The 21,454-nt window shown below is 34.6% G+C and overlaps 3 protein-coding genes across 3 annotated transcripts in view; 2 read left to right on the forward strand and 1 right to left on the reverse strand.

Annotated features, from left to right (window-relative positions):
- The window catches only part of LOC127836144 (uncharacterized), a 151,071-nt gene that overhangs the window by 29,755 nt on the left and 99,862 nt on the right, over positions 1-21,454 (forward strand). The gene's annotated exons all lie outside the window — the stretch shown is intronic.
- On the reverse strand, positions 185-14,217 carry LOC127836147 (major facilitator superfamily domain-containing protein 1-like). Its single transcript, XM_052362577.1, has 15 exons — positions 14,126-14,217; positions 13,776-14,029; positions 13,110-13,251; positions 11,770-11,975; positions 10,588-10,655; positions 9,731-9,839; positions 7,685-7,781; positions 6,693-6,806; positions 6,005-6,122; positions 5,435-5,491; positions 4,744-4,900; positions 4,107-4,204; positions 3,781-3,893; positions 1,759-1,806; positions 185-1,284 (listed from the first exon to the last, which is right to left on the reverse strand). The coding sequence occupies exons 2-15, from the start codon at positions 13,923-13,925 to the stop codon at positions 1,235-1,237; spliced, it is 1,527 nt and encodes a 508-aa protein (XP_052218537.1). The 5' UTR covers positions 13,926-14,029; positions 14,126-14,217; the 3' UTR covers positions 185-1,234.
- Positions 15,843-21,454, forward strand: part of LOC127836141 (DNA-directed RNA polymerase II subunit RPB1-like) — a 47,245-nt gene continuing 41,633 nt past the window's right edge. Inside the window, exons 1-6 of the mRNA XM_052362568.1 lie at positions 15,843-16,093; positions 16,669-16,938; positions 18,007-18,180; positions 18,723-18,894; positions 19,185-19,294; positions 19,626-19,787. Coding sequence (XP_052218528.1) covers positions 16,013-16,093; positions 16,669-16,938; positions 18,007-18,180; positions 18,723-18,894; positions 19,185-19,294; positions 19,626-19,787 — 969 coding nt within the window. The 5' untranslated portion in view covers positions 15,843-16,012. The remainder of the gene's footprint in view (positions 16,094-16,668; positions 16,939-18,006; positions 18,181-18,722; positions 18,895-19,184; positions 19,295-19,625; positions 19,788-21,454) is intronic.

The raw sequence follows: 21,454 nt of genomic DNA on the forward strand, positions 1-21,454 counted from the left end.
ACACACGTTTACACATTTACTCAATATTTATTGTGTTTGAGAGCAATAATGAGTTATTATTTAATTTGATAACTAGCAGTCTTACAGACAGATGGACAAACGGACGGAGACAGACAGATATACAGACTGACAAACAGACGGACGGACGGACTTACGGACGGTCATACCTACAGAAAGACAGATGAACGTTTTAAAATACATTTATTAAAATCATGAATGGATGCTCGAAACATAATAATAATAATTAATAAATAATAATAACATAATACACAACATTATTTTATTACATTTATTTAACGTCATCGACAATAAATTTTAATCCTGGCATTGAGTAGAAGCTATTTCACCTTACTTTTACAAAACTTGAACATAACTTATCAAGCATACGGTGTTTATATTACATGTAAAGATATTAAATTTGTATTTTGTTGAGATAAAAGCCTTTTACACACAATGGCATGCATATAAGCATTAAACAATACCAGCTTGCAGACTGATAAAATCATTAATTATAATGCCATACACATACTTGTCTTACAAAAGAATACATAATTATTTTGTAACAAAACAAAAAGCTCCATACAATACACATTTGCTTTATTTGTTTCATTTGCATTCGTCTGGTTATAATAATAAGGGCGAAGATTAGGAGAAAACAGGACGAACGCGCCAATATTCAAACGGTAAGGCAGTGAAGACATTGTTAACTCACACCATCATTTATCTGAGTTTCAAGAAAAACATGAAAATTGCATTTGCATAACAGACACGAGGGTTCAATATCGAACATAAGTTTATTCATTAATCATAGTATTACGGACTACCATTAGATTGGATCAATGATTTCAGCAAAATGATAAACTCTTCGACTTCGTAACATGTAGACTCGTTGTACTCATTGAATGACTGTATAATTTATTGAATAATATTACATTTATACAAATGCACCACTTACTAAGTTATTATTAATTACTCAACAAATAACTGCATCACTTGGTTAACATAACAAATAGTTATTTAATACATCCGACAATGAAAATTGATGCGCACATTGGCCTTTGTTTACATTTTGCTTATTTAGGTGGCGAATTACATACAAAGGGGAGTAACTGGTGAAATATTACAATTGTCGGTTGCATTGCTGATGCATTGTGTACATTTGTAGTTAACGAGATTGATGTAAAATATCGAGCAAATGTTTCGAAACTCACAATTCTTTTAATTATTTTAATCATCAACGAAGATTCTTCAAACGTTCCTTTCTGCTGAGATTCAATCCTCCTCCTGAAAATGAACAAACATACGATACTTATTTTGGTCATGACTTATCAATAGTTGTACTATATTATACAATATAAAGAAATGACTGAACAAAATATACAAAGCTCTGCAGAATTAATTTAATTTAACGGAAATGCTTTTATTCCTACACTTGCATGCACAATCGTTGTGTCATTTAATTAAGGGATCAGTGTAGATTTGATCACTCAATCCGGAATTTACTGTACACGGGATAGGTGTTTTTACCAAAAATACCAGCAAACAAAGCATTACGAAAAATAATTGATGATTCAAGCACGTCACCTAACTTGTATCATGTTTTGCTTGCGGTAAGTCGTACATGCATCGTTCTTTTTTAAAATCGTTATTGTGGTAAATTTTAAACAAATCCCTGAATATTCCCCTTAACTCGTGTTTCCTACGATATTTTCAGAAATAGTAACACGCGAGAAACATAACTAAACAACGTAGGCATACCACGCGACGAATCCACAGTGTATAGTACCGCAGCAGTTATTAATGCACCTGAAAATCAAAAACAAAATATCCATATGTAAATCAACAAAATTAAAAATATATATATATGTTTAATGTACACATGACATAAGTGTTATTTTCAGAATTTACCTCAAGTCTGTTTTTACATTCGATCCAAATGATTTGCACGAATACAATGTGTATGATTATTATGTACTGTTGTGGTTTGGCAATGTACAATGAAGTTATGCAATTCAAAACATTAATGAAATTAAAAAAAATACATATGGGTATACATCGAGTGTCTAACGTGAATCATTCTCTGTTATCATATTGTAAATTAAATTGTGTCAAACTTCATTTTCCCCTTCATTCTGCCAGTTACTAGCAACACATATAATCTGATCTTATTATCAGATAGCCGCGTTAGCCGGCTGATCTTTAACTGGAAAACTTGGAAAAGGTTATTGAATGCCCCCGATTAAAAAATACAGTCAATTTCGTCCGATTTATTTGTTAAGAAAACTTTTTCTGTGTTTAACACGAAAACTTAACTCGAGAATGAATAGAATCACTTGCATTTTCACATATACTAAAATTTTATTAATTTAGCGTCGCAATATATTAGAAATTAGCTTTAATTTTAGTTGCAATTTTCCCCAATACCGAAACGTCTTCTCCAATAAGGAAACACGTAATCTTATTTCTGAGAACAAAGGTCAGCGACCGTGATGTAGGTTTTCATTTCTAAAACAATGCATGTTTAAAAGATAGATAAAAAAATGTTTTAATACCAAACGCTATATATATATCTCAATATGTGTATAACCATACTACACAGTAAGTTAACAGAAGTGACACAGACCAGACCCCATTGAAACACTAAGCACAACACTTTCTGGAATAGTTCCAATGGCATTTGTAATGAAATGTATACCAATGTTTAATGACAAAATGATGGACCCAGTATGTACATGGGCTGAAAACACCGCCACCAGAGCTTGAGTGAACGATCCAAACGTGAATCATTATTCTTAAAAATAAAAATTAGTTTGAAGACACGAATTAATTGATAATGTTTACATCCACATCAAATTCAACTGTAAACTTAATATTTAGCACCGGTGATACACATCGCATTCTTTTTAAAGCTCGGGTAGCAGGTTGATACAACGCCATAATCTTTGTTTCGGATAACAGGTTGATAAATATATCATTTTCTTTCTAAAATAATAAAGAGGGTGTCACACTATTAATCATAATTTTTGGTTTCGCTTTTGGAATTTTCCGATATTGGGGAATCGACTATACTCGTATTTTATATACCACGTCATACACAGGGTGCAGGATCACGTGACCTTGTTGGGTTCCCAAATTAAACGTTAATGGATGTAAACACACCGGTAAGTGCTGCTTTTTTTCCAAATTACTTTTTAAAAACTTTTGTCTTCAGATTTTAAACTACTGTAGTTCATAAACGACAGATTTTCATGCTGCTTATGGCAATGTGAAATACATCGGAATTACTTTATTCAATAAGCCAGTGTTCTTGTTCAAAACTTCAATGTTTACTGCACGATTATGCATCACGCAACGTGAAATTGTTTCACCGATTGCAGACGTATTCTAGGATTTATTCTAATACCTTAAGATATCGGTACAAACTGCAAGGGAAAAAAAGAAAATGAACACGTCATACATACATAGACAATACACAATATTAGTGTTCTGTACATCCCGGTGGTACACATTTTTAAGTATCAACCCTTTAAACATAGACAATCCACAATATCACTGTTCTGCACACACCAACGGTACACGTTATGAAGTATCAACCCTCTATATATAGACAATACACAATACCACTGCGCTGTAAATACAGCCGGTACACGTTATGAAGTATCAACCCTCCATACATAGACAAGACACAATACCAATGTGCTGTACATACTGGCTGTACACGTTATGAAGTATCAACCCTCATTACATATACAATACATAATACCACTGTGCTGTACATACCGGCGGAACACGTTATGAAGAAAACCTCCAGTATTAGGTATCCCATGGTGTCAACTATGTAACCAACCAAGTAGTTATCAGCCGCCTGTCCCAGTGACAACACGGTATTCACCCTTCATGAAAGAAAGTAATTTAGCTTTGCATTACATCAAAAGGGCATTCTTCATGAACGAAAGGACTCCAGTTTTTGAATTATTTAAAAAGGATGATTATCATAAGCTCTAATTCGTTTATTTAATATGCATGTCATTACAACCATTAATTGGGGGTCTGGAAGACTTAAACATTCGGCGTTAAATCTCTACGTAAATTGTTTACATACGTACAGACCATATGCCGTCCCTAAATTATGTTGGGGTACCACACGGGAAACCAGCGGCCACGCAGCTGTTGTATATAGTGAATACCCAATGCCTAACATTATCTGAAAACAAAGGTAAAACAATGATTTTCAATCGAGTGATATAAAGTTTTTTATGTAACTTCTAAGTGTGTTATTCAGGTTGAACATTTTGCTGTCATGCAAATCATATAGCACGTAATTCTAAACCAGAGCATTTAAACAAAGAGTAATCGAACGTACGCGTCCAGGGATGTTACAGGATTTTACTTTTGCATGGTTTTCCTTAAAGATGCAGAAAGAAATTTCACATTGTCGCTAAAATATCCGAATAATAAACTCCATTGACGTAATTAGGAGATAGAGTATTGTTTATACCTGCTAGTATTTTATATAAAATATTAACACAGTGATACTTCGGCTTCACCAGTTGGTGCGAAACCTTATCATACCATTCATTCTCATATTTTATGGCAAAGCACTATAATTGCCAAACAATAAGACTCAATACCACATTAAACTTTATGACACACAAGTACACAACAATAATGAATAATCGAGACCCTTCTACAAATGACTCATCCAACAAGAAATACACACACACACACATATATTAGTCTTACCACACAAATATACGGTTCTGTGTAAGTGAACGCCAAGAGCACATGACTTCCTAGCGAGAGAATGATGCCAGACAACATCCAGGACATGTTCTTTCCCACCTTGTCGATTGCAAGGCCGAATATTGGCATAGTGATGGTCGCTAGGAGGTAAACCATACTGCCAAATGAAATTGTTTATTGTCACATACAAGGAAGATCTTTGATCGAACTATATGTCTAATTCCAATGAAAGTAATGAAGTAGTTTCTCATGTTCCGTATCATAGTACAATGAAATTGGCAAAATGGGATCATTTTGCGAATTTATTTCATTAAACAAATTGTTTCATTGGTCAGCATTTTTTTATAAAAGAAAGTGTTTAGTCGTTTACTAACATGTGATAACAAAAACTGTAAAAATGTTTTATGTTCGTTACTTTTGTTATTTACTCGTTCCGGTAATTACTTCATATAATCGCAAAATACTTTTTAACAATAAAGCTCCCGAAACTCGGTTAATAAGATACGAACGACATCGGATGAGATCCTGTATATATACACCTTTTAGAATGCAGCTACATGTGGTAAAGATATGTTGAAACAACTACAATATTCAGTAACCTCTTTCAGGTGCAAGTATTTACTAACATTTTCCTCGTTAAGAGTAATACGTTATTAATGAAAGCTAGGTAGTTATTAACACAAAAATCTACCTGTTTATGTTGTCCGCTTGGTCGGCATTTCGGCCATATTTAGTTTCAAAGAACACTCTGAAATATAAAACATGTATATAATTGCATTGGGTTATGTTTTAACATACATCCTGAGTGTATATATGTAAAATAATATAAAGATCTTAACTGAATACAACTTAATTTGGGTGTCAGAATTTTTCATTTATATGTCAGCGTGAAATATTTTTATTTAATGTGATGTATTTATCTGAGTGAAATGAAATTTGAAATCTAGTATCATTAAATATTATTGATTGTGTTTGATATTGAATGATTAAGCATGATACCTTCAAGAATTGTATTAACTTTAACTATGTTGTTTCTTTAAACAATACTAATGATATTTAAGAAAAAAACGTTTACGTATTTTAAACCAGTGATAAAAAGTGAAGTAAATATATTTTGTTTATAATAGTTATACTTGATACATCATGTATGTCTGAGACTTGGTATACCTATGTATCATAGACATGCGTATAGTTAATAGTTTATGTTCTGACACATGTACAGTCTTCATATCGCACCTAGGTCTAGTATTTCATAACTTACTGCCCCTGTGCCACAAACGGCATAAGTTGAAGGTAGTAAATGGCAGTTGTTACGCTGATCAGCCAAAATGAGGCTGAGAAATGCTTAACGTCCGATATCTTCATCGCTTCAACGTTTTCTTGGAGACAAAATGCAGTTTCACATGTTAAATACAGTAGTTGATAACGCTCGTTAAATATAGATAATATTTATTGAACAACTTACAGTGTAAAGAAAATAATTCAGCGTACTGTGTGTGCAAAATAGGATATAAGTTGCATTATGCAGATACAGGTGATAGTTGTAATTAAGCTTTATAATTATAATACCATACATGTAAATATCTACTTATATAAATATACATCGCATATACATAAAACCTAAAAGCACGTTCTGTCTTAAAGTCGGTTATCTTAATTATACTATAAAAGCAAATGTAACACACTATTACAGTTTCGGTGTTGCTAACACAATTAATTAACTAATTATTTATATCATATATAATATGAACGAAGTTAAAATTAAGGTGCACCAGCAGATGAGAAAACTTTATAATAGCACATGGTCATTAGTTAATAGAGAAACCCGAGTGCTAAACATTGTGATACAACTTAAAAGTAATATCACTAGAAACAATATACAAACATGCAACAAGTAAAACGATTAATAAGTATTTAGCCGCGCTATTATAGTCCATTCAATGACGTACCTTTTGACTTTGTATGTAATCCTAGGTTATGGTGGTGGTTGAAAGTGTCTGCCCGTCGGTCGAGGGTGGACAAAATTACAGCAGAGACCGCAGACACAAGGGCAACACCCGAACCTGATAAATATGAGTCGTATTGGCAGAGACGTAATGAAAGTCAGTGTTTTTTAAGTTTAAATACCACATGTTAGTCTGATAGCAACAGAGGGAAGACGTAAACCCGATTATGCAAACCTTTCAACGTAGCAAGATGTATACAGCAATATAATGCATGAATAAACAAATGACCATTGTGTCATTAAGAGTGGTTTTCTAGTTAAAATGACACGTGTATAAACAAATGATATGTGTATGCTTAACAGTATTTATAAATACATCTAAATAATAGGTGAGTTGAGAATTGACACCTGTGCACAGAATAGTTCACAAACGCCCTCCGTAACTGTGTAATTTACCGTAAAGCATTATGCATATTAATTTCCGATATGAAATGTGACAATCACTTTTACATGCGGTTTAAAGAATAGCGGCATGAAAAACACATTTCTATTATTATGGAATAATCATCATATCAGCTGGTAGAGTGATGTACTAGTATCCCGCGGCTGTGGGCTCGAGTACCATACCAGTATTTAGTAAATTAATAAACAGTATTTATGTAAAAATCCGGAATTATTTAGTTGAATCTCAATAATTCGTAATGGTTATTTGGCTTATTATACAGATGATACCTTACAAATGTCAATTATGTTACTATTTTAAGAAAGATATCTAATGCATGAATATAATATACATGGATAACACAAATCACGTGCGTTGTGACAAAGGTGATAATTAAGCTTGAACATTAAGAAAGTTCACGTTGTAGTGAAAAATGGACTACGAACAATATCCGGCATGCCCAATTACATCGACGGAAGCGTTTAAAACCAGATTTAAACATTAATTTCAGAACAGACCATCTAATGGAATATAACCACCCCGTAATCACTTGCCAACGAGTAATGTCACTCCGAGACATGTGGGTTGATCAAACACGTTGGAGAAATACTCGTAGATTGGGACCATCACATTGATAGTAAGGACGCTGCTCTGAAACAAACACGGTAACTGTTATTCAGTCATTTATTCAGTCATTTTTGGGATGGTACGCGATGTTATCCTATGTATACAACAACATAAAAAGTTATGGTTTAGATTGACTGTTTAATAACATCACTTGTGTGTTACACATGCACGATTTGTTGGTTTCCATGGACTTTGGTTTCCATGGACTTATTAGCAATCAATAAATTGTTGTGATTCGTAATACGTTAAAATGTGCATACTCGATTGTCCTGTCGTGCCGCACTGACTTTAAGCACCTAAATCGTTCGTCATAACCGACTTAATCATTTAAAGACTTATACATTCGTGTTCGATATGCATCAATTGACCTACAGATGCGCCCCTGCCATTCTTGATTTTTATAATGGATATTGTGTGCTCGCAAATCTTGCATCGGACTTATATAGCTTATATAGTATTGTTTTCTTTTGCTTGACACTAGTGTACCTACCAATATTGTGTTCTTTTGCTTGACACTAGTGTACCTACCAATATTGTGTTCTTTTGCTTGACACTAGTGTACCTACCAATATTGTGTTCTTTTGCTTGACACTAGTGTACCTACCAATATTGTGTTCTTTTGCTTGACACTAGTGTACCTACCAATATTGTGTTCTTTTGCTTGACACTAGTGTACCTACCAATATTGTGTTCTTTTGCTGCACATGCACACTCTCAACTTTCGCTTTCTCGTGCTGGACATACAGTTGTGTGCTCACCAATTTCGCTCTTTTTTGCTTGATTTAAACGTGTGCACGCACCCATTTTGCTGTCTTTTAGTGACCTTTTTCACCATTCTTAATTAATTTAACTGGACATTGGCATGTGTATACACCAATCGTGCTTTCTTTTACTGAACCTTTCATGTTCAACTCACCAATATTGTTGTTTTTATTGGACCCACACTTATGTACTCTTCCTCGTTGCTTTCTTTTGCTCGACTTTCACTTGTGTAACTACCTATTTTGCTTTTTTTTGCTGCACCTGCACTTGTGTACTCACCAATTGCGCTGTCTTATTCTGGACCTTCACTTATGTACTCCTCAATTTTGTTATTTTATTGGACCAACACAAGGGTATCCATCAATTTTGCTTTCTTACAGTGAACCGAAACTTGTTTACTAACCTATCTTTATTGTTTCTTGTACGAGACCTACACGTATGTAATCGTAAGCTGCCCGCACATTTTTTATTGATCAAGCCTACGTCCTTATTCTGGACCAATCTTCACATGTGTACTAACAACTATTGCTATCTTTTACTTGTACCACCCCTGTGTTCTAACCTTAAATGATATCCTATACCGGTCCATTACTTGTGTTCTTAAATTTGGTGCTTTTCTATAAAAGAGCCTAACATGTTTATTCACCAATAGCGCTTTCCTATACTGGACAAATATTTTTGTTTATACCAATCCTTCTTTCTTAAACAGGTTCCACACATGTGCTGTCATCCATTTGCTTCCATTCAATGGATCCACCCTGGTGTACTGACCAGTCCTAGTCAAATACAAGACCCACACCTATGTACTCACAAATATTGCGTATTTGTAATGGCCCCACGCCTGTGCTCTCACCAATGTAGCTGTGTAATTCACTAATTCCACACTTGTGTACCTACCAGTCTGTTGCTGAACCAACGCCTGTCTTGCTTTCTTTTACTGGCCCTGCAAATGTGCTCTCGTCAATCCTGCTTTAATTTACTGGACCCATATTTGTGTACTCAACAATCGGACTGTATTTTACAAGATCAACACTTGTGTACTCAACATTTGAACTTTATCTCATTAGATCCACACGTGTGCACTCACGAATATTGTGTACTCTTTTACATGACCGACACTTATGAATTCACCAAACATTCACTTTTCAGAGACCCACATGTGTGTATTCACAAATATGGCTTTTCTCATTTTAATACACTTGTGTACTCACCAATCTTGCTGCGCTGATTTTGAGACCCATCACCATGTTCAACTCCTTTTGTCGGAACCATTTGACGGCCATGTTGTCGTTTGCTATAGCCACAGGGCCCTCAACGAATCTAATAGAATTTTAATGTTTGAAACAGAGTGTTTATTAACATATAATTTAGATAAAGTATATGTAAGAATTATATTTAAGATATCATCTTATGTTTTAATTATTTCTAATTTAGCATTTGATGTTTAAATTAACACTGGCAATTTTTTAAATAATATCATTGCTATGTGTTTAATCATTTAATAATTATTTTCAAATTAAAGCTAGTATAAAAGATATAATGAAATAAAATCAAAATAGATAAAAGGTTGATGAATTAAAACCTCCATGTGTAACAAAAGTTTAGAATAAATGGTAAAAGAAAATACACTGAAAAACAGTTATATGCAATAACAAATAAGTTTTGCCTGTAGTACAAAAAACTCTTACATGTACATTAACATATACCCGTACGCTATAAGGAAATATTAGTTCATACGACACATAGACAAACTTTTGGTTCTGAAGCAAAAACGAGTTCCTGTATTAGTATCAGCTTCATCTTGGTCGTTATGAGTGTAATTGAACTGACCAAAATGTCCTATATGGTTAATAATAATTTAATAATGTTTAATTGAAATGGCTCGTTAGTATTAATGTATTGTTTTAAGAATTAGTAAATAAAATGATGAAAATGAAATCATATATACTCGCTTAAAAGAAAAACTACATATCCAAAATTACAATCATGACATGTTTGCATACAAATCTGCATAGCTATTGTGACTGTATATAGTTCCTTCACTTTAAATTAACATAACTAGTCTTACCCAAACAGCGCCCGTGAAGCCCACATGACCCAATACTGCCCATGCATGGCACCCAGAGCAAAGATAGTCTGAAAAAAATACAATAAACATTCGGTTAATCCGATGGGGCTCATCGTAAACTTCAAATAATTTCCAGATAATGTGGTCAAATAGCGTTCTTTGTGTTTTTGATCAATTGAGAGAAAAAAAAGTGAACTTGTCTTTTAAAAGAAAACTAGCGGATGATAAAATGTATTTCTTTTCTGATAGTTTTCGGTTGTAACATTATTTCCATATACGTGTGATAATTATGGTTCTAAACGGGAGAACTAAATACCATTATATAAACTTGTTAAATTGTTGCGCTGACAGCATTTAGTTTAGCTCTGTTAAGTTCAAATAAAGTTTGGTGAGTTCATGGTAATTTAATCGATGCCATGGTAAAGCAATTGTTGCTTGTAGAGTACACGTATTTCATGTCATTGTGGAAAACATCTTTCAAATATACGAGTTGTGATTTAGTTCGAAAAATATAGAACTTGTGTACCATTTTTTTGTGCCCAATGCCATAATAAATAATACATTACACATTAATCCATACATTGTATATTGATATATTTAACTATAACACAGAGACATTTTGGTTACAATCCGCTAGTCTTTGATTTAATGCAACGGACGAATGAAATGAATTGTGTCTATACATGGTACTGGATCAACGGGGTTCACAGGGGTTTAAACACGGGCTGAACGGAATGTAAAAACAACGTTTGCAAATATCTCAAATTATTTAAATACATGTGCTAAAATGTTTAATGCATAAAAGACTTTTTGTCATGTGGTTTGTGTCGATATTTCAAGATGAAAGATCATTGAATACATGTAATGAAATTGGTACCATTTGACAGTTCACGTTGCGTGCAGCATAACCGTGTAAATGAATGATGTGCACATATAATGTTTGACAAAGAACACAGGCTTATTTAATAAAGTTATTCTGATGTACGGTATTACACATTGTCATAAGCAGCATAACACACTGTCTTTTATTCACTGGTTAAAATTATTAAGAAATTGTGTTTTAAAAAGATATTTTAAAAAAGCACCACTTATAGGTGTGTTTACATCCATAAACCTGTAACTGTGAACCCCACAAAGTCACGTGATCATGTACACTGTATATAATACAAGACGATTACTAACATGGGCCACGACGAGGAGGAACGCTGACACGGTAAGACTGGCCCTGATGCCGACCTTGTCAACCATGAAGCCTCCGATCAGACAGGACAGGATGCTAGCCCACTGAATGGTCGAGTAGAAGCCCATGTACTGGACCTGTGAGATACGCATGTCAGACAGGATGTAGTTCTGTAAGGACGCCGGAGAATCGTTGCACCAGTAGTCACCTGAATTAGGTAATTCACTATAAGCGAATATACCGATACTACTACTACTACTACTACTACTACTACTACTACTACTACTACTACTACTACTACAACTACTACTATAACTACTTCTACTACTGCTACTGCTACTTCTACTGCTACTGCTGCTACTAGTTCTACTACTACTGCTACTACTACTGCTACTTCTACTACTACCACTACTACTACTACTACTACTACTACTACTACTACTACTACTACTACTACTACTACTACTACTACTACTACTACTACTATAACTACTTCTACTACTGCTACTGCTACTTCTACTGTTACTGCTGCTACTTGTTCTACTACTACTGCTACTTTTACTACTACTTCTACCACTAATACTACTATTACTACTACTACTGCTACTACTACTACTACTACTACTACTACTACTACTACTACTACTACTACTACTACTACAACTACAACTACTACTACTACTACTACTACTACTACTACTACTACTACTACTACTACTACTATTACTACTACTACTACTACTACTACTACTACTACTACTACTACTACTACTTGTACTACTACCACTACTACCTCTACTACTACTACTACTACTACTACTACTACTACAACTACTACTACTACTACTACTACTACTACTACTACTACTACTACAACTACTCCTACTTCTACTTCTACTATTACTACTACTTATAATAATAATCGTCAATATGTTTTTTTTATTGAAGCACATAAAATATCGCGAACATAATACATTATTTATGTTCTGGTATAAATGATGACTATGAGTATTGAACACGTTCTGTTGCAGAAGCATGATCCGTTCATTTTTTACGGGGCGGACATAAAAAAAAACACGTATAAAAATTCGTATTAGTTTCCTGTACACTCCGGCCTTAGCAAAGCTATCGTCCATGTGAAGTAAACATATCTAAAATATAATCTGTTTCAATATCAAGTTTATGGAATTTGTCGGTGCTATTGTAATACCAAAACAAAATATCTACTAACGTTGCGTATAGAAGCATATGAGCAGTATGCAGATATTTCAACATGAAATTCATGGTCTTTGTTAATCGATTTTTTTAACATGAAGTATCCCATTTGTATTTTCTTTCATACCCATTCCTATCAGGCAAATGAAGACCAACACGGTGTAGCGACTGCAAGTTGATGATGGCAAACATAGTTGTCCATTAATCTTGTCATCGGGCGCTTGTGAGCTTGTGTCGTTGTTGATATCGGCACTGAACGCCTCGGTCGTCTATATAGACAAACACATTCAGATGTATTTTAAAGAATTTGCTACATTTTCCATGACAGCATTATCGTTATAAGCAGTTTTTGTTCGTGTCTTTTAATTATTTATTTGCAGCTATATAGTTTTGTTTTAACTTATTTGTTATAGCCCAATTATAGCTTATTGCTATACACATGTATTCTCGAATACGTTCCTGGGTCAAACCAATACTTACTTGCATTCTAAAATAAGCTCTCGAGAACGCTCCCAGAGTTGTGATCGACCATCATTTAGCATAATGTACGACCCGAACGCTTAATCAGTACACAATTATTTAAATACAAAATTAACAGAAACACAAACAAACAGACAGATTGTGTTAACACGTAAATTAGTTATAAATTTAAGTCATATGAAACAGTTTAAAAATGTCAACCATAATGTATTTTTTCTATATATTTAAACGACATCAATAAGATGAGATTTTTCTGACTATGTGTACACGGATGTTCCTGAAACAAAGTAAATAGCCGTTCGTCTATGTGTACTTGCGTGATGGTAGATGGTAAAGATGATGGCATATTGTCACTGGCATTTTTCAGAGCAACAACACAGGTGCCCTTGTACCCCTTTTCATCTAGTGAACCCTGCTGACCTTCTTCTAGTAGCGGTGTCCTTTCGTTTGGTTGATCGGACATTGTCCGTGGCTGAAGTAGAGAATCGCGAAACTAAACCGTTTCACATAGTGTGGTCTAATCGTTCATAAGTTGTCGTTTGTTAAAACAAACTACTTGTATTCCGTCTGGAAATAAAGAGAAATCAGTATCCAAATTGGCATTGCCATCTTAACAAGTGCATGTTTGCATTCGATTATTATGGTAATCAACTGAAATAATACCTCACATCACGGACACATAAGTGTTGTTTTATAATGCGTGCAAACGGTCAACGTATATATTGCACGTATAATATTGAATACATACATGTTATCAGTACATTGACACATACACGAGACAACGATTATCTGAAAAATAACCCTTCAACTAAAATGGTATCGTGATATCAAATCATTTGCTGTGTTAGTGTTGGTTTTGCTGTCGGTTACATCCGTTTAAATATTCGGTTGAATAATGTTGTTTTTTGTCAACTTCTGTTTGTATTTTAGATGTTAGCCGGTTTCTTTATTTAGTAATTCGCCGCTGCTTGGACGGTTTGGCGAGTTTGAACGGAAAGTTGACCTTGTCAGAAGCTAACGTTCCCGTGATATATTTTGTTAAATGTAAAATGTCGTTATATGTGATGTTACTTGTTAATGGCTCTTTTATATGCTGTTATTTGTAAAGTGCCCTTATATATACTGTTATTTTAAAATGTCCTCATATATGTTGTTATTTGTAAAATGTTCTTACATGTGATTTTATTTGTAAAGTTCCCTGATATAAGCTGTTGTTTGTAAAGTGCCCTTATGTGTGATGTAATTTGTCATAGTTTTGAACATGGACCTATACAAACAAATTTGGGTTTGTATAGGTCCCTGTTTTTAAGTTGCAATGCCCCTGTTCGCTGATTTTGTATATGACATTAGTGCTGCCAATATTCATTTTTGATGTTCATTTACATTGAAAGCAATTTGAAAACGTATTAATTAATATTGAATAGCAGTGATCGAACTGCTGTATGATAATATTAGTAGAAATCGATCATGGTTTATTACGAAAATGAAGAGGGATATGTTCCATTTTATAAAATGTGTGTGTATGCTTATTTCGATAGAATTCTTTCACTTTTAAGGATTATATCACATTACACAATGCATAGCATTACTCTTTTGTATTGACTTGGGTCTTGGTAACGTTTCATTGACACAATGTTAATGCAGACTGGGTTGGTATTTTGAAGATTCACGTATAATCGCTCTTAATTCCCAAGTCTACAAAAACATATGCCTTTTTGCAATATTGCCAAACGATAGCATTTTGCTATATTGTAATTTAAATATTTAATAAGAATGCGTGCTTTTTATAATGACATATTGATAATAAACGAAGTAAGTAATGTGATGTAAACAATGATGTTTTTTTAAATTTCTATCGAATTGTCGTATATGAATCTATAAAGTAATTAATATTTGAACCTGCAATTCAAACTTTTAAGGATGCTGAACATAATTGACGAATTATTGTATGACCCTTTAATTCGTTTTAAGGTTCGTAGAGGGACCTATACAAAGTGTGTATAGGTCCATGGTTCGTATGATAGGTTGACAAGAGGATGATCGTATCGCTTTCTTAAATCGTACACTATTTATTTAGTTACTTGTTCTCTGTTTCATATCCAGTAGGGATAAAAGTAAAATGACACAGAACAATTATACTCTTTCCTGATGCAGAGTTACTTGTAACCAATCTTTAACAAATAGCAGTTTTCACAGATAAAATATTTGTGGAGACCGTATGTGCAATACCGGAAACGCTCTTAATTTCCAAATGTGAATCCCGTAGAGACAAAAACCTATAAATACGCGTCGAAAACGGTGAAATTAACCGTCAGTTGGAGACACAGCTGACTCAAAGGAAGCATCTGAACTGTCCTAACCGTTCAAACGTCATTCTGATGAATAGTTTTGTTCTTGTTTACAATAGAATACCATTTTCATTGACGTTTTAATAAATGTACTGTAGTATGTTGTGATTGTCGGCTCGTTTTTTCCTGGCATAAAGTCAGTAAGGCGCGTGACGCGCCATCTTGACGAAACAATTGCGGCTGCAAATTAAAACCCAAAACAATGGCGTATACTGGAGATTCCAATGCAACGCTTCGTGATGTGAAGAAAGTGCAGTTTGGCATTCTTGGGCCAGATGAACTTGTACGTTGTCATATAATATTTCATGAAAATATGCGATCTTTTTAACGTCCTTTTAAAAAGATTGGGTGGGGAATGGTTTATGCAAGTTATGCATGCAACGGATTATACAAAAGAAATATTTTATAAGTTACGATATAATTTAAATTATGGGCAATATTGTTTGTTTAGTTCTAGTAACATATACTGACAAAATGCTGGCCTATAATTAGTAATTGGGAATAGTAAAATTGAAGTTTGCCTAGAACTGAATCTCCCTTATCTTAATATGTGAATCTGTTTATTTTAAATTGATGAGCTGACAAATTTCAAGATGTAAATGTATTTGTTTGAATGTCATCCTTGTCAGTAACATGTCGAGCCTGAGCTCAAAGCAAGGATCGGACATGGGTCCCCTGTATGACCAGCATACACTAACAGCCAGACTAAAGAGAACGCTCAACAACAAGGCTGTTTGAACTGACCTTATTTCGCTTCAGTTTGTTAGATAAAAGTTTCATATTTGTTACCAAAATGTGAAGCACGTAAGATATATTAAATCTTCTTTCCAAAACCCTTGTGTTGTATTACAATTTCAGCGAAGGATGTCGGTTGTGGAGGGTGGACTCAAATATTCTGAGACCATGGAAGGAGGAAGACCGAAACTTGGCGGACTTATGGACCCTCGACAAGGGGTAGTCGACCGAAATAGTCGGTGTCAAACCTGCGCTGGGACCATGTCCGAGTGTCCTGGGCACTTTGCACATATCGAACTGGCCAAGCCTGTATTCCTCATTGGTTTTCTTACAAAGACGATCAAAGTGCTCCGATGTGTCTGCTTCTACTGTTCCAAGCTTCTTATTGAGCCTGTATGTTTAAGAATTATATTGTTACTGTTTTGTGTAACTTTTTCTTTTGAACACATCATAAAGCAACAACTCTTAAAAATATATCACTTAAGAGTACATTTAATGTCATGGATATCGCATATTATATTATAAAAACCAATGTTTTGATGTTGAGATTGTCAACCTCAGGGCTTGAAATTAACACTCGCATACTCGCAAAATGCGAGTGAAAAATACAGATTGCGAGTTAAGTTTTAAGCCACTAGAATTTTTTTGCGAGTGAAGAAATAGTGAAAAAAGAGTTATATTGCTAAATGCGCTCGACGATTTGAACGCTAAACCGCAGGTCAATTAATAGAATGTCTGAATACCCATATGCGGAAGCTCGCACTTTGTATGTAGACTGGTATACTTATAGTACATATATGCGGTTGGTATTGGTACAAAGAACATGAAACAGTCGATTATCCACACATGTTCACTATAAAAGACAAAAAACATGAACAGTCATGCCGTCGAAGCGAAAATTTGCGAGAATGTTTTTGATTTTGCGAGCTGGTATTGAAGCTGCTTGCAATGTTTTGCTTGTAGAAAGAAAAGTTAAATTCGAGCCCTGCAACCTTTTTTTCCTTAGTGATGTCTACTCATTTTCTAAAACTATTCGTTTGATTGAATGAGAATTTTTAAAGTGTGTAATTTAAATAATTAAATATCAATTGATGTTCAACCTCTAGTTCTTTTGAGTAGTAACATCATTCTGTCTCATTTAATATAAAAAAATATTTAAGGTTCAAAATGGTTATGTTTCCTTTATAGGTAAATGGGTAACCATTACATGTGTTAGGATAATTATCTCGATAAAATAGCAGATATATGTGTAGATGATTTAGATTATGAACTTTCTTACATACCATTATGTCCTGTTTTAAAACTGTGCGTTTTCAAATTCTAATTTAAATTTGCTGCTATCACGCACTAATATTTTGTGTGCGTTTTTTTTGGTCAAAGTATGAATTTCACTTTCCACTAACATATATAGATTATCCAGTAGTATTCCACACTGATAATCCGTTTTGTTGATGTTTGCAGTCCAACCCGAAGATGAAGGACATTATTCAGAGGTCAAAAGGTCACCCTGCCAAGCGACTTGCACATGTGTACGACCTGTGTAAGAGCCGTAAGATTTGCGAGGGCGGTGAGGAAATGGACACGAAACTGGAAAAGGCTGATGACGAGGGTGGTGGTGGAGATGAACAAAAGAAGGTGAGTGAACTTCTTCTTGCAATAGTTTTTTATCTAATAAAAAAAACTATATTGATGTTATTTCAGAAAAAAGATAGGACAAGAATAATATCTTCAAGTACTGAAGAAAAAAATGTTAAAACTTGGATTGAAATATCAATTTTAGCATAGCAATTTGCCAATAGTACTTTCTACTAACTAGTCCATGTGTTGCCTTGTTCAAAATTGTTGATCAAAAAAACTTGTAACAGGCTGAAAAATACTAATAGAAGTGTTTTTGGGATGGCAAAATTTTAAACACATTTATTGCCCCTCATTTGTTCATAAAACATGCAGAACGGAATTTGTCTTTTTTTTTGTTGATATCAAAGGTTTTCCTTCTATTTAAAAAGCCGTATGACCCAATCATGACCAATAGACCTGATCCAAAAAGTGATTGTTCTCAATGGTCAATTTTAGCATTTGTGAAACAGGCCCGAAGGTCATTGAGAACAGTTCCTTTTGCTGGACCAATCTTAATAAGAAAAAATGGCTGTCTATATCAGTTTCATACTTTTTCCAAGGGTCATGGTGGTTGTGGTCGCTACCAGCCTACCATCCGTCGAATGGGACTTGAACTGACCTGTGAATGGAAAAAGACAAATGAGGAAACACAGGAGAAGAAGATTGTGCTGACTGCAGAGCGTGTATATGAGGTCTTCAAGAGGATTTCTGACGAAGAGTGCATTGTTCTTGGTATGTGCATCGTAATGAAAGTTGTTGGTGTGTACATATGTAACAAACAGCTTTGATTAAATTGTTTTCTTTAATGGTAATCATTGCCCACTATCTTTAAATATGTAGACATCTGAAAGTAATGCTAACTTTTGTGAATTTAATGACTAGGTATTGCAATATGACTCAGTCACAGCTATAGATAAAATAAGAAGAAAAAAGGCCCTATGCTGGGGTTTGATGTATTGAATTTGTCACTGTGACATTGATTCTAAGGCTGATACAAACTGCATATGATTCTTATTCAACAGGTATGGATCCCAAGTTTGCGCGTCCTGACTGGATGATCTGTACTGTGATGCCAGTGCCACCCCTGTGTGTAAGACCGGCTGTTGTCATGTTCGGTTCTGCCAGAAATCAGGTATGCAGTCTTAAACATGTTTTATATACAGTCATAAACGAGAAAAAAATGTAGAGTTACTCTTTTGACTATGATTGCCTACCTCGTACCTTTGATCATATAGATTGCATACATACAACTTGTCACAGAAAATCTAGATGCCAACAACTAATTTAAGTAGATACTTGACCCTGCTATTAGTTTGTGCATGTATGTTAGTTGATTATTGCAGTTTTGTGTATGTGTGTTTTTGTACTGGAGAAAAAAATGATCAAATGTCTTTTTGTATAAATTTAGAATTGTATATTAAAACCTTTGGAAATGAAAAGTTCAATTGTCATCTGGCTGGCAGGATGACTTGACTCACAAGCTGTCTGACATCATCAAAGCCAACAACCAGCTGAAGAGGGATGAACAGAACGGTGCTGCGGCGCACATTATTGCTGAGGACACAAAAATGTTACAGTTCCACGTGGCCACTCTGACAGATAACGAGCTGCCCGGACTGCCAAGGGTATGAGGGCTAATTAGTATAGTGTTGCAACGTTCACGCTTACCACTACAGTCAAAGCCCAGGGCTATCAAAAATCATTTTTATACGTATGACCTACATGTAGCTAGTGAACATTCGCCAGTTACATTTATTGAAAAGTCATTTGGGCTGCTGGGTTATACTCACTATTGCCACTACTGGAATTGTCGATATGAGCTTTTCTCAGAGAAACGATCATGCTGAATACACATGCATTAAGTATCGTCAAATATTTGCCTGTGCATTCTACACAGGCTAATCAGGGACAACACTTTTTTTCTTATATGGTTTTTTTTCAATGAAGTCTCTTCTAAACAAAAATCAAGTTTCCATTGAAAGTTACATCCCTAATTAGCCAGCACAGGCTAATATGGGCTGAAACTTTATGCGAATTTATAGAGTCTGGTTTTTTCCAGAGGGCTGCTGATTTGTTCTCAGTGACTTTGTGAATAGCTGTCGTTTTAAAATACATTGAAATGGCAAAAACTACAAACAAAAGGATTTTGAGATATCTCACACAAATTGTTATTGAAGCTTGATGCACTTTTTGATTGAGTAATTCACTGTGAGAATGATTTTTTATGTCCTGTTTTTTATTTACTTTCTTTGAAATGATTGGTATGCATTCACAATTAGTTGTTTTTTTTAGCTCACCTGATTGCTCAGGTGAGCTGTTGTGACCGGTCTTTGTCCGTCGTATGTCCGTCCGTCCGTTAACATTTGATCGTAGACACTCTAGAGGCCACATTTCTTGTCCCATCTTCATGAAACTTGGTCAGAAGCTTTGTCCCAATGAAATCTCGGCCGAGTTCGATACTGGGTTGTGACGGGTCAAAAACTAAGTCACTAGGTCAAAAAAAGAAAAACCTTGTAAACACTGTAGAAGTCACATTTCACGCCCAATCTTCATGTAACTTTGTCAAAATATTTGTCTTAATGATATCTTGGTTAAGTTTAAAAGTGTTTTTGATCCGTTGAAAAACATGGCCGCCAGTGGGCAGTTTTCCTTATTTGGCTATAGAGAAACCTTGTAAACACTCTTGAAGTCACAATTTTTGCCCAATCATCATGAAAGTTGGTCAAAACATTGGTTCATTTGATGTCTCGGACGAGTTCGAAAATGGTCGAGATAGGTGAAAAAACATGGCCGCCAGCAGGGTTTTTTTTTACTAAGAAAGCCGATATTCGGCGTCTTCCCCTACCAGAATTTTTCCCCTAAAAATATAATTTTTCACCAAAATATAATATTTTACCCTCAAAGAAATGGTTTTTTTTCTTTTGGGAAGTCGACACTTATCCAATTTGTACCATGTACAACGATCTCGCTCTCTCTCCCGACGAACACTCAAATCTGGGAATACCAGTGATTCTAAATATAGCTCTTAAATTACGTCATGGAAACCGGCCAACTAATCGTATTAATCATGTGACTATTTTACTGGATTCCATTCTTGCGAGAGAAGGGTGTTTGTCAATTTATTACCGGAAACCAGTCGAATTTTCATCCGGGTTATGTGAAAGCCAAGATATAAACGTTTAAAGAGAAAAAAGTCTCACAATTGGCGTTCGTACACAAACAAAATAAAACGTTCGGAAACGGAAAAATATTAATTGCGCCGACGCGTTTTTTAAGAATGAATCATCAAAAA

Source organism: Dreissena polymorpha, chromosome 6 (assembly GCF_020536995.1).
Source record: "Dreissena polymorpha isolate Duluth1 chromosome 6, UMN_Dpol_1.0, whole genome shotgun sequence".
Lineage (NCBI taxonomy): Eukaryota > Metazoa > Mollusca > Bivalvia > Myida > Dreissenidae > Dreissena > Dreissena polymorpha.

Coding starts and splice junctions, on each gene's coding strand:
- LOC127836147 (XM_052362577.1), bottom strand. CDS start 13,925: ATGTCCGATCAACCAAACGAAAGGACACCGCTACTAGAAGAAGGTCAG. Junction 7,782..9,730: donor AAATCAGCGCAGCAAGATTG/GTGAGTACACAA, acceptor TGTTTGTTTCAG/AGCAGCGTCCTTACTATCAA. Junction 6,123..6,692: donor ATTACATACAAAGTCAAAAG/GTACGTCATTGA, acceptor TTTGTCTCCAAG/AAAACGTTGAAGCGATGAAG.